Raw genomic sequence first — 14,622 nt, 5'->3', positions numbered from 1 at the left:
CAAGGCTTAGTACGTAATACGCCTGAGAGTTTAAGGGGTTAATGCCGCCAAGAGCTACTTCACCTCAATGTTATTATAGGAAATGTTAACAGATGTACTGTATGATTTCTGAGATTTTGTTACAGTAATTTTGCTTTAACATTTTAGCCTAAAACATTCAGTATTGTACAAAAGCCAAACCCTACTCTTCATTTAGTTCACTCCCAGTCAGAGTTACCATTAAGTACAATCATGCAGGGCCTTGCAAGGCAAAATAGAAAACTTATTTTCTTCAGATGTATTACTAATTTACTGTTATCAACATTACACAAAGTATTTTGGTTCACTGGTGCTTTTGGAGAGTAAATAAAATAGCTACATTTGCACTGTAGACATCGCAACCCCTGGTTCCTATCAGCACCACAATAAAAAAAAAAGTTTTTCTACAATGAACCACTTCACATCAAAGTTCTCTGAATGACTGTTTACATCTAAATGATTGAATTTTGCAGAAATGAGTGAACAATGTATGGAATCACATGTCAAAGCCAAGTGTTCACAGGTGACGGATCAAAAAAGAGTATGCAGTTTATAGTGGTTGCCTGTCTGCCCACCCCAGTCTTGTTCCTAAGACATTTTACTTCCTTCTACCCAACCCAGTGCAGTAATTGATGTCATACAGATGGCATGGGTGAGTTCAAGGGCAAACCTGACTCACATAACATCAATGTAATATCGGCATTATGAGCCAACCACATGAAACGGTTTGGGGAGGTAAAAAAATAAAACAAAACAGAAATGCCAGTACAATTACAGGCTACCTAGAATGGTTTGCCTGAACTGGTCCTGCATTTTCCACCCGTCCTTATTGTCCCTCATCTATATCTCTAAAGCTGCGTGCAAAAGTGCAGTTGTATGCAAAAGTTTTGGCACCCATGTTTTGTTGAATTACTAAGTGAAAATAAGTTAACACCCATCCATCCATCCATTTTCTAAGCCGCTTCTCCTCCGCTTGCTTTGAAAGACCCTATTCCTTAATGTTTATTTTCTTGAAATAAAAGACTGAACAATCTATTTTGTCACTACCAAAACTTGACCAAATGTTTCATTCGAGACATCAACTCAAAAACACTAACCTGTACATGACTAGCAAACACAGCTTTAAACAGCTGTGACACACAAAAAGCTCAACTGCAAAAAAATTTAAGTAGTAACAACTCTTAGGGATACACATTCATTTTCAGTCTTTGGGACACGTTTACTCTAGAACAATGGGATAGTATGTATTAAGCTTATTACTATCTCAATTAATGCCTTGTGTTTAAATAGATTATAACACAATCCTTGTAAATATGAAAAAAAAAGTCTAGGTTTTTTGTTTTGTCTTTTCTGAACTGCTGCTCTGCAGTTTTAACCGATTAGGTAGAGTGCACCATATATATGGGCTTTATTTGCAGCAGTTGCATGGAGTTTTTTTTAATCATGGAAGGCATCAAGAAGAGGGCATGCCTCATTAAAATGAAGTGATGTCATTACATTTATTGACAATTTCCGTTCTCGTGTTATCATCGTGGCACCAAAGCACCCTATTTCCTCCTATTTCCTCTCTCTCTCTCTCTCTCTCTCTCTCTCTCTCTCTCTCTCTCTCTCTCTCTCTCTTTTCTCTCTCTCTTTCTCTCTGCTGTGATACTTTGAGCAGGATAATTACCTGCACAGACATGGCGCTGAACAAAGCAATCAGGGAGGGGCCCTAAATAGGAGGTCTAGACTTGGCGTCTCTCTCTCTTTCTCGCTCTCTCTCTCTCTCTCTCTCTCTCTGTGCCCATTTACCCCAGCAGGTTATTTCTGAGCTGAAAACAAACAGCCCATCAATTTTAATCCGCTGTGGATGAATCGAGGAAAGTAAAGAGGAATCCGAAGACGCCGTTTCTGTCGTTAAAAGGCTCAAACAGAGCACTTTCAGTCCATAATCACCCCCCCCCCCCCCCCCCCATACCCCCCACCGCATATTCACCATAACTCATGCTAGCTTCTCACAGCCCAGGTTGGAGTGAGTTTGACCACGCTAGCACCTCCCCTCAGCTGAGCTCATCTGTGCTGCCACACCTCAGAGAGAGCTAACCCTGCAATAGGAAACTCTAAACAAACACTTGGGAGAACTACCATTTGTCTGTCAGAGAGATGTCAGGCGTGCATGCACACTGACATTTCATAAACTCCATCTCGGCTACTGTATACGCTTCCTCTGAGCAAGGCTGGGAGGATTAAGTCGTACCTGACAAATAACAGTCTGCAGCGCCCCATATTATTTCCCAAACCCCCTAAATGCCACATCATTTCAGCTTTGTATTGCACTTACAAATAATCACATTCTTCGCATCCTCGCCCTTCAGCGGAACTTCGAGTGGCGCATTATGGAAAATAACGCACACAAAAATGGAGTCTGGAGGAAATTGTTGGGATGAAGTGCTCCAAACGCTCTTTGAGAACTTCCAGTCTGTAATGAGGGCACTGTGTTTGTAATTAGCCCAGTTCATTGTTGAAAGGCACCAAAGGCAAACAGGCAAGCGGAAAAGGATTTGGAATCAGAGGTGTTTCTGATTGAACTATAATTACACTAACAACCGCCATTACTCGAAAGCAGCACAACGAAACAAGCTGTTCAAAGTACTCCGCTCAGCTGATTAAACGGCTCCTGATAGCGTTATGAGTCACTTCACTATGCTTCATGTTCCAACGTCTTTCCCCACTTATTCTTGATCATTTTATGTTTGGCAGTTAGTGGCTGGTCGATATGGCAGAAATATCACAACACTTGAAGACATTATCATGATATATAATACACATCGCATAGTGTTCTCCAGGGTACATTTTGGTTTGTCCATCTGAATTTATGTGATGAAATCATAAAGCAAACCAGTAACTGCATGAAATAAATGTATTTATTTATTTCTTTCTTGGTAAAAGTTCCCCTCAAATGAACAGAGCATGTGTTTTATGATCTACACATATTGCTATATGCTTATAATTTACTGACGAAAGCCAAAAATCTTAAACACTCTTTATTATTTTCTAAAACTAATTTTTACAGAGCACATCACTGAAGATCTGTTTATAGTTTATAGCCCGGATTTGTGGGACAATGGGTCGACTTTCAGTAGGCAAAAAAGTTCAGCTTCTTCTCTTATAAGGGTTTAAAATTATATTACCCATCTATTTGACTGGAAAGAGGACGGTTACAGTTCACATACGATACCCACTTTTTGAATGTAGCTTATGAAATATGAAAGTTATTAAGAATATGACACAGTGCGTTTTGGAACCACCGGTGGTCTCAAGGAGCTGAAGAGGTTAAAGCCCTAGTAAACCAAAATAATGGGTACAATGATTTTTGTTGAACTGTTCATGTACGGCACTAAATCTAGCTGCGATGGAACTGATTGATGGAACTGAAAATACCTGCATAATAGAATCATTACGATGTAAACAAAGTCATTCAGAATAGTTTAATGCCAAATGCTCCGATCAGAATTGTCCACAACGACGATGATAGGAAAAAGATGTCGGAAGCATTTAATACTCTAAAAGCTCTGCAATGGTTATGAATACACTGCCTCATGCATTATACACTGTTTACAGTAGCTTTGGGATAAACTTTGGACCTAAAACTTAAAAAAAAAAAAAAAAAAAAAATTTAAATAAATATTTTTCAAAATCTATTCACGGCTGAAAGGTTCATGCAGGCAAAATAGTACCCAAAGAAATCTTTTTTTTTCCAGATGAACTACTATTTTACCATTATAAACATTGTATATACAATCTCAAAAGACGTGTAGGTTCACTGGTCATTTTATATAGCAAACAAAATGTCTATATAAACCCCTCGTTCCATCAGCTTTCTAATGGAGCAAGGGTTTCCTTTGAATGGAACATTTCACATCAACCTACTCGGAATTAATGTTTTCATCTCATCTACTGAATTATTCAGACACTTTGACAAATCAGACAGTCAAATCCACACTGTGCTCAGAAAAGTATATTGTGACATATTTATCATAATAAATTACTCTTAACGCAGCTGCTTTGGGCCACTAGACTTTAAGGGTGGGCAGTATGGAAAAAAAATAATGATACCTCAAGACCTTTTCACCATACAGGATATGCAGCATGATGTGTTTAATTTAAATAAGATTAATTAAGATTTCAAATTAATACTATTTAGTAAGTTAATAACAGAACCAGAATAAAGATATTATAATAAGTATTATAATAACTACAATAACTATAATCTGTAATCATTTATTTTCATCACTGCCCTAAATCTATTAAACAGGCTAATTATGCTCTTTTTGTAATGAAACATAATTGGTGTTCTTTAAGTGCTGACAATATCCACAGTGTGCTTAGAAAAGTGTATTGTGACTGAATTTACTATGGTAATAAAAATTTCATCTTATACAACCTTGTTAGACACCCTATACGAAAAATAATTATTGAACCTTGCCACCCCCCCGGTCACAATTATAATGGTCTATTCCATGTTGTTACATGTTGACATAACCATGCAAAGACAGACTGGTATGAACAAAGCTACAAAGTAATACATCTACAATATGGAGAGGAGGTTATTTGGTGTGATTTTTTTAGGTGTTGAGAGAGAAAAGCAAATAAAGTTCAAGTACAGCTCAGAAGCAAAAAGTTCCCACAGCGAACTATTTTATTTTTCAGCGAGACTCAACAGACGGAGAGCTCTGTCTAATAATTTTGTACTAAAATTGTAATTCAGTGCAAACTACTAATTACTTCTCTCAATATGTAATTGGGTGGCTTTACTTAATGCCTCCTGGAATTTTTTTTTACTACGTATCTCATTGTTCTGTACCAGATAATTTCACTTTATTGGCAGATGATTTTGCTTGTTTCAAGCATATTTTTTTAAAACAACTATAAGAAAAAAAAAAGATTTCTAATTGGCTCTTGATGTGAACAAACAGTTCTATAAACAGTTCTATATATATATATATATTTACATTTATAAAGCCTTTACATTATATGGATTTTTAAAATGGGATCTTAACACACACACACACACACAGTGGCATACAAAAGTTTTGGCACCACAACACACTTTTGCACATTTTAATGCACAGTTACTATCTGTTGAGGGAAAAAAACATAGAATGCGGCTTTTGCAAAACTCATGGTATATTTTATGGTTTTATATATATAATATATGTTTCGCCCAATGTAATTTTCCCAGTATGATGTAACATGTAATTTCACTGAGGCTGTTCACATTTTTGCTTACAGCTCTATCCACAGAAAGAGTTATTCAGGAAACCAATAGAGGTTCTTTTAAAGCAACTTTCCCAAAAGTTTTGTTTCCCACTTTTATTCTTAAGAGTGTAAAGGAGAGAAGTCATTTGCTGACTTGGCAGGGTGCACCGTATTTGACTGTTGTAACCGAACAGGACCACTTCTTGAACAATGAGCTAAGCCAAGTGATGTTTCAGCAAGTTCTCAGCAAGAGCATTGCTATTAATTCTTCAGGTGAGCTGTGTCTGAAGCTTCATAGTTCTTTCTCTCTCTCTCTCTCTCTGGCTCTCTCTGTCTCTCACTCCCTTTCTTTCTTTCACTCCCGCTCCCTTTGGATTTCCATCTGGAGTTGATCAACTCATTTCCTGACTAGTATTACAGTGAACAATTATCTTCAGATCAGGAGACAGCGGAACTTGAAAGGGCCTGAGTAGCAGGGGGCCGGCAGCAGATGAAAACCGGGGACACGTGTGTCCCATCACCTTAATGAAATCAACCTGACTGTCCCACTGTGGCTCCCCGCACTAACACGACAAGCTGTCACCACTCACTTATACATGGAACGGCAATAATGCCCACCATCCACAGCACAAGCCACTGAAAATACGCCTAACATAACCTGTCACAAGTGATATTGTTCCCACTTTACAAGTTCCAGAGCATCAGGGTAAACTAGCTACCGCTGGATTTCTGACCTCAAGCACATTGATGCACTTGGCACAGCAGCAATGGTGCTTCTCAAAACACACATGCTTGCTCCTCTTTCTGTAAAAACCTTATTTCTTTTAAGAGACAATAAATTTGAGAATGAAAAGTTACAATGCATAGCCACCACTTGTTAAGTTCTTGTGTCCATCAAAAAAGGCAGGGAACCGCGCCTGCTAATCAATTAGAGAAACACCAGCAATCCAGACGAGGTCTTTTTTCCTCTTTCTTTCTTCTGTCGTTTTCTCTGAGGGCGCATGCCGGGGCGCTGACATTTGAACTTGTGGGTGGAGGGCTCCCAATAGGCCCTCTGTGGCAGTCTTCTCTCTGTGAGAGGCCTTTCCTTGTAGGGTGGAGGGGAGAAGGCTGGGGGGTTCCACCCACTCAGGCTAGCCCCACTGTGCCTGGCGTCTCTCCCTCATTAAACGTGGAGGGGTCAGAGGCAAGCGTCTGCCCGGGGCCGTAGGGGCAGGAAGGATCGCATTAATGAAGGGGACGCCCGCTGACCGGGTGTCGGGTGACTCGGATGCACTCGGTTCAGTGTTTTGGGTCTCTTTAGTCTGGAGCCTAGATTTGCAATCTCAGCTGTTGCTATTGTTATTGTTTTGCATCACAATTAACTGCATTTGTTTTATGGCAAGTCATGTTCAAAGCCATCAGATCTTTAACCCTGAGAATGTGTGTTATTACTTTCCGTTTGCCGTACTGTTCAACTGTATATTCCATTTACTCTGAGTTACGCAATGAATTACATTTACATTTATATTTTTGATTTGCAATCTGTTGTGGACATGATTTGCATTGTGTCCTAACACATGACATATATGACATTCTCCTTTTTGTAAATGCATTGCATTAAAATAAAAATAATTTTTAGAATTTATGCTTCCCAAAAGTAATTTAATACCATACAATTAATAAATACAAGGCATGTATAATGTTATTAAGCAATTATGCCTCCCAAAATGTTAGGTGGTGCAACCATCCAATTATTTATTTAAAAAAGTAAATAGGTCATGTACAATTGCACGTTAATATATTTTGGCATTATTTTTTATGTTTGAAATCATAACATGTTGAAAAATAAAGCATCTTCAAATGTATTCGAGAAAAACTTTTGTCCATGAATTCAGATTTCATCAAATGTCGTGGTACAACCGACAACAAAGGACTTTTAGTCGGACAGTTTTTTAAGAAAGGACGGGCAGAGCATTGCACCATAAACAAGACCCAAAGTGACCTTCATGATGCAGTGCGAAGGTCAGTAATATTTTATAATTGTCAGTTATGAGTCAGTTAGGCTTCAGTTTACCAGGTCAAGTGGTGGGACCCCAGGCATATCATGAACTTGAACTAATTGCATTATAATATTGCAAATGTATTTGCAAAAATGTGTTTAAAAACTTGAGTACAATGACACAGGTTTATATGGGTGCAGGTAGAAAGACTAGTTTATACACTATTTCAGTAGTGGGAAAAAGTTTTAAAATCCAATAGTTTTACTGAATGAAAAGATGTGCCAGATTTGTACCATTATAAAAGCTATGAAACAAATATTAATACACTGAATAGATTTTCACAAATGCATATCATATAATTTTTAATTCGATTTTTTAATGATAATTTTGAAAAGCCTTATTTATTGTTGATCCATTGACCACTTCAAGTCTGCACTTCTGAATTTCTTTCACCTTTCACCTCAGATCATCAAATCTCCTCTTATACTTACAAACACAAACATGGTACTGATTTTAGAAGTTTAGAATCTCCTACTTGTTTCAATTGGTAACATCACTGTGACTTCTGAGGGTTAACTTTAATTGCCTGCTGTGGAATTAAGAGTGGATACACAATAGATAATTGTACATTTGTGGCTGTGTCATGTCCTCATAACCACAGAGGAAAATTGCAGCTTGCTTTTGCTTTGACAGCAAATGACACCTATACCTTTCCCTGCGTTTAAAGAACAATTACAGCTCGTTGGTGCCTCCACCCGAATTAAAAGCCTGTCTCAAGGTAGTAAAGCCTCGTCATAAATCGAGGCTTCCGTGCATAGCGTGGTCATTGTCTGTGAAAAATGAGAGGTCGGTAAAAGGGCCCCTTGGTTTACTCATGGGCGTTTACATGGAAACTCCAGTCATGAAGGTTGATGAGTCATGAGGCCTAATGGCTTCATCAGTGGAAGAGGTCTGGCATGGCGGTGATCCATGATTATAGAGTGGCACATCTCCAGGGCTTTAATAAGAGGACCCAGACCCGGGAAGAGGCCCGGTTAGGTGCCCCTGCTAAGGTCTAGCATTCTGTTTGAGGTTTGGCAATGAGATTTTGATGGGACTTTGGTTAGTCGTGACATTTAGCAGAATTGTTGCGAGGTTGTTTGCTGGCTGTTCTTGGCAAACAGAACTTGTTTCTAATTGTGTGCATTGATTTAGCATGTTAACATTCAGCAAAGTTTGTTGTTGGAGTGCATCTCATAAAAGGCCTCTGCGTTATAGTAGGTTTACTTTATGAACTTCTTGGTGAAAACGTGCTTTATGTAACCCCTCACACAGGTACTTCCAGAAAGCTTTTGAAGTGACGCTACCACTAATAGAGCCTTTGCCCTACCTACTGTCATCGCAGTCAGCGATGATTAGCATGAACGACGGAGTTGACTCACAAAACAGGTCAGTTCCCCCATTGTCAAGTGTTAAGTCTGTCATTTTTTGCATTACACAATAATTTCTTTGCCTCTAAGTAATAGGCCTCCTCCTTTGAGCTAATTGAAGCTGGCGCCATCCTCCTTTAGTGAGTAGTAATTTTCTCTCATTACAGCAAATGCTTGCTCATAAGAGAAGTCTCCGGAAGCCTAATACTGCGCTTATAAAAACTAAGCGATGACAGTTGTTGTCACCCTTGCCAAGCCTTTTCATTCAGTGTAATCAGCGTGACAATGTCTGTGACCTCCTATTGGTTGTGTTTTTTGTCTGCAAAGACAATAATGCTATTATCCAAGTTTCCCTGCTTTGCATGGGGATTATTTTGGCCTTGCCTGCATGCCCCCCCCCTCCCCCTTTTCCTTATTTTGAAGATTTGAGCAATTTTTGCTTGATCATTTTCACCTTTAACCCTTTTACTGGATGCCAAAAGCAACTTTGGCTCTGCTTACAGTTTCATCTTTCCTTAAAATGTCAGATCAGTCACGGGATGAGCGATGAGCACGATTAGGCGGTCCCTGTAGCTATTTTAGTTAATAGTGAATCACATTGAGAAGATAAAGAGCATGAAAGCATGAAATATAACCAGCTGTTGTATTTGGTTTGGTGGGTTTGCTGAGATTGTAAAGTTGGCTAAATGGATGTGTAAACAGTGCATGATGGAAGAAACTTGAGTTATTACACAGTCCAGCATTCCACCACTTCAAAGCTGAGCCCATAATTACAACGCTTGAGGTGTGTCCAAACATACGGACAAAAAAGTGAGCATCTCTCTCTTTCGACGTTTCCTCCCAATCTGTGGCCAAATTGTTTCCTTTCTTTTATCGAGGCCAAGGAGATTAGGCAAAGGAGGAGGATGTGTTGGTCAATTTCATAGAGGCTCGTCCTCAAGGGGCTCCGGTAATCTCAGTCTTTCCCTTGCTCTGCGTCTATCACTTCTGTTCTCTCCTCTCCCTTCTCATACGTCTTCCATCGACTCCCGTGGCCCCTCAACTGTAAATGCCTCGTATCTCTCACTCCAGTTGGGCAGGCACTCTCAGCGGATCTACGGAAGAAGCTCAATTGTGCTCGACAAGGTGCCTGAGGGCAAGGGGCGTGACGGGTGAGCATGTATGTGTATGTGTGTGCGTGCGTGCGTGCGGGGAGGCGACTCCTCCTGAGTGGAGCCGCCAAACTGCCACAGTTTCTCCCCTGAGGAGAGGCTCCTTTCATCTCCCCGCTCACTGGCGCCTTCGCAAACCTCAGATTGTCTGTGAAATCACCCTGCTTAATAAACGCTGAGGCTCTTGGGAACAGCAGCCTCATAGAATCTCACCCTGCAGCTTTGGCTCACACACACTCACGCAAACGCACACACACACGGACCAGTCCAACAGGCAGCTGATTGCTCTTTCTAGCTATTCATTACAAAGAGAAGAAGACTGAAGTTTATTTCAAGTGTGATTATCCAGATACACTAAGCGTTACGGTTACAAACAAATTCCCCTCCCCGGCACAGGACCAAAAGCAATTAGTCTCTCTTAAGTGCCTTAATTACATTTACTGCCGAACGTGATGGCATAAGAGTTTACAGGTTAAGAGAGAAGCATACATTTAATCATAGACATGTTTTCTTTCTCTCAGATAGTAAATATCTCTTTTGTTTGGAAGTATGTTTTTTATGGGCCTAAAGAGCAAACAGCCTGAAGCACTGTTCAACAGCAAGTTAGTCATGCAGGGAACAAATGCTTCTTCTAAGGCAAGAAAATGCTGGATTTCACCAGTTATGAACAAGCAGTTGCTCTGTAGTCTTCATTACGAGTCTGTCGGGTGCTGACTAAACTAATTTCAACACAAAACCAGTGGCAAAATCCACAAAGACCAGTTGCTTTGACTTACTATCACTAGACAACTGTATCTATATGATGATGTTGGATCAGTGGTGGCACTGTACAAACAAAACAAAGCATATGCTGTGATTTGTAGTCACGGAGAAAAACCTGACGTGAAGCACTGAAGTTTGGAGTAGTATTTTTGATCTCTGTTAGTGGACTGGGCTGCTTGATAATTGTGCTTAATTCAGTCACTGAGATGTAAACAAGTTCATTGAGAGTGGTTTGAAGTGAAATGGTGCACTGTAGAGAAATGTAATTACTCAGATATCCTAACAGAGGCGGTGATGGGTGATACACAAATATAGCCATTTTATTTACTATTCAGAATGATTCACCCTGCATGTCCCTCTCTGTCATGAATCGATTTTAAAAGCACGTTTCAAGTCAAAACTGTTACCTCAAAGTGATCACTCTCAATCTCTCAGGCATCCAACAGCGTATTTCTAATCATTTCTGTGAAATCTAAATGCCTGGTCAAAAGAACGGCCACATCGGCTTCCTGTCATCACAGTTGGGAACATTTCTGATTCTCTGAGTTTCTCTAGAACAGAGCCTTTCATATCAAACCACGCATTGTTTAGGCCTACATCTTCACCATTTACTTATGCAGATTTTTTTTTTTTTAAATGGATGCTGTTCCCCTTGAACCTGCTCTGTATGATGTAAACACAGAATGACTTCCATTATTTGCAGTCAGAAATGTAGTCACGGGTTTTCTGACTTGGGGGGAAAGACTGTGGTGCAGTGCTGTGTTTTTAGTCTTTTTCCACGGTCAGGATAGCCTGAGAGTAATGCTATGCTAACTATGGCGCTGCTAATGGAAGTGTATTATTTTGACGCACTGTTGCGATTTTGGACAAAACTCAGATGTGAAGTCAGTCAGTCACGGTAACTGCAGTACAGTGGAGTGCAGCCGATTATGCCCATAACTTTAGCGTCACTCCGCCAAACGGGCCTCGTCATTTTAACTCCACTGGTCTAATTGCGAACATTCGCGAACCAATCATAAGTAAGGGAACGGAGGCGAGCGCGGCGGCAAATTTGGCCGCATTCCTATTGGCCGAGAGATTTTGGCGTGACGGCTCGATGCTTGAGGGCAGTAGAGGGTCGGAGGCTACCTGTTACTTGCAGTAAGAGTCAGGCTGACTTTGAAGGCGGGGAACTCTTCTGGTTTAGTTAAAGAGGGGCCGTCCATCACCGGGAGTTCTAGAGAGACCGGAAAAGAGAAAGAGAGAGGGAGAGAGAGCTGCGGCGCTGAAGAGGACGGACGGACGGGTTAGGCCCGCAGCAGGACGATGGAGGAGCGCAAACTTGCAGTGACGAGTCATCCTTTCAGCGTGGAGTCGCTCATGGCCAGCGACAAAAGCGCCAAGGAGGGCCGCCAGAGTCCCGGAGAAGTGTCTTGGGCGACTGCGAAAGCTCAGCTGACGTCGTACCGAAGCGAGGACACTTGCAGTCCGGAAGAAAGTCGAAAGCACTTTATCCAGACTTCGCCGGTGAAGTCGGAATCCCCAGAGCCGGAGGACTGCGCGGCTTGGGTTATGAACTCCAGATTCTCTCAGTCACGTAAGTGGATACTGCATCATTTATGGCTTCAGAGCGGCCTGTCATTCTGCGGACTTTTGGGTGGTTTTATTTGTAAATGAATGTGTCAGTCGGAGAAAAGAGGGTCTAGGCACGCAGTAAAATCTGTGAGAAGTTCGACTAAGGGATTATTGTGTGTAACAAAGAGAACTATGTCAATGGGCTCCATTAAAAGCAGAATAAAAACGCCAAGTAGTTCACAAGCAACAGGCCAAGTAATTAAGTCATTTTTTTGTCATTTTTACACGTATCTGTCACAGCTGACTGCTTGTGTGTAGGTTGACACTAAATGTTGACGTAAACATCTGCAAGTGGTTCTAAAAATGCTCCCATGACATGACCTGAAATTCACACTTAACCTTTTTAAGTAGTTCTGAAACCTCAAAATGTGATTTGAAGTGATCTACAGTGTCTTTTGGGAAATTATATTTTAACCTAGTTTTGACCAGCTGTACATCTCTAAATCCAGTGCCGTGTATATATATATAGACGATTTACCTTCTTCGGGAAGTGTAAAGGATAAAACAAACCTTCAGGATGTACTTACATTTAAAGATTATTATTATTACTTTTTTAAATTAAGTATGTGTGTGTATATATATATATATATATATATATGTATATATATATATATGTGTGTGTGTGTGTGTGTGTGTGTGTGTGTGTGATATATATCCTAGGATATCCTACAACAGTTGTGAGTTGTATGCGCACAGAAATGAGAAGCGTGGTGCGCTCATTGTTCTCAGTTACATGTTTTGCATTTTGCCAAAGTGACATAACGTATTTGTGTCATGTTTTCTGCAGGCCACGTGAGTCCACCCTGTGCCCTCCGCAAGCACAAGACTAACCGCAAGCCGCGCACCCCCTTCACCACCTCGCAGCTCCTGGCTTTGGAGCGCAAGTTCCGGCAGAAGCAGTACTTGTCCATCGCTGAGCGCGCTGAATTCTCCAACTCCCTCACTCTCACAGAGACACAGGTCAAGATCTGGTTCCAGAACCGGCGGGCCAAGGCCAAGCGGCTGCAGGAAGCCGAGCTGGAGAAGCTGAAGCTGGCCACTAAACCGGCGCTGCTTCCAGGCTTCCCCCTGCCCCTCCCCCTCGGTTCGCAGTTCCATTCAGCTGTGTCGCTCTACGGACCCTCATACCCTTACCAGAGGCCTCTGCTGTCCGTCCCTCCCGTCGGGCTGTATGGGACGCCACTGGCCTACGGCATGTATCACCTGGCGTGAGAGGGTTCGGCGTGGACTGGACTTTGGAAATAAAGTGAATGGAAAGACAGTATGTGTGGAAAGACAGTGTTTACCTGCATGGATGCAGCCAGAAATAGCAAAAATAGTGTGTGATGCTAAACAAATGTTTATGCACAAACCTCAGAGTGCCTGATATGGATATTCCTGATATTCCTTTCATCCACCAGTGATGCAGAGATTAATGTCATTATTTTGACGATGAATGCATCCATTGTCTAGTTTTGTGTATATATGTACGTATGTGAGAGTGAATGTGTGGCACACTATGCCCTTCTTATTCGCCCTAATGTAATATATTGTAATACTAATTATTTCTTTGTGCACAATATTGACTTATTGGTTCAGAGAAATTCCATTGCAGCAAGTGTTGATGTACGTCTGCTGGATAAAAAAATGCTCAGACGAAATCACGCTTAATTGGAATTGACCTTCATTCTCGTTCATTTCGTGGTACTAACAGATGATTTTCTTAGAATTTTATTATACCTCAGCATGCAAAAATGGCAGGATAATTGTCACATTATGTTTTTTTCAAATATAATCTAGCCCCTTTGTGCTAGACTGTAAAACATTAACTTATTTTCCCTCCAGACTCCTACCAGTTTTGCTCCCCACTCGCTGTTGAAAGCCAAATGTCCAGAGACACGACTTTGTGGCTGAAATGTGGAAGTTCTATTTTTGTATCCTGCTTTGCCTATGCATATATTTCCTCAGATCCCTTTGAAAGGGGTCACTTTGTACAAATAATATGTAAAACAAATTCTCAAGGGTATTTTTCTTTTATGAATGGAGAATAAACCTATTACTTATTGTTTGTTACAACATAGTTAAACAAATTTCTTATTTCACTCAAGAGAGGTTGTCTGTGATTTACTTTGTCATGCTAGAAATATAGCTCACTTTGCCCTTCATAATCTATAACCCTAGCTTGTCGAGACAGAGCCCAGCTCTTAAATACGACACAGATCTCTACATACTCTAGTAATGTCAAGCTATTTACGGTCCAGCTGATTGTTTGAACAAGCTCTTGGTCTGCTGTGTGCTCCAACCACATTATGTGGCTTTGGCTTTGGTTTCGGAGTGGTGGTGTACATTATTCAACACTATTAGTCGAGCACTTAGCACTTCAAACAGTCTCTTGAGGAAGTTGGACGCTCACAGTTTATTACTCTTGCTTCTTTCCCGCCTCGTTCGGCCTCGTTCATCAAGCTGCAG

The 14,622-nt window shown here is 40.8% G+C and overlaps 1 protein-coding gene across 1 annotated transcript in view; it reads left to right on the top strand.

Annotated features, from left to right (window-relative positions):
* msx2b (muscle segment homeobox 2b) overlaps positions 1–14,260 on the top strand; it is a 136,775-nt gene extending 122,515 nt beyond the window's left edge. The window contains exons 3-6 of the mRNA XM_037545785.1: positions 8,553–8,666; positions 9,719–9,798; positions 11,747–12,136; positions 12,962–14,260. Of these exons, the coding sequence (XP_037401682.1) occupies positions 11,866–12,136; positions 12,962–13,386 (696 nt within the window). The 5' untranslated portion in view covers positions 8,553–8,666; positions 9,719–9,798; positions 11,747–11,865 and the 3' untranslated portion in view covers positions 13,387–14,260. The remainder of the gene's footprint in view (positions 1–8,552; positions 8,667–9,718; positions 9,799–11,746; positions 12,137–12,961) is intronic.
* The last annotated feature ends 362 nt before the right edge of the window (positions 14,261–14,622 follow it).

The sequence above is a fragment of the Pygocentrus nattereri genome, chromosome 16, assembly GCF_015220715.1.
Source record: "Pygocentrus nattereri isolate fPygNat1 chromosome 16, fPygNat1.pri, whole genome shotgun sequence".
Classification (NCBI taxonomy): domain Eukaryota; kingdom Metazoa; phylum Chordata; class Actinopteri; order Characiformes; family Serrasalmidae; genus Pygocentrus; species Pygocentrus nattereri.
This window is presented reverse-complemented; position numbering and strand designations above follow the sequence as displayed.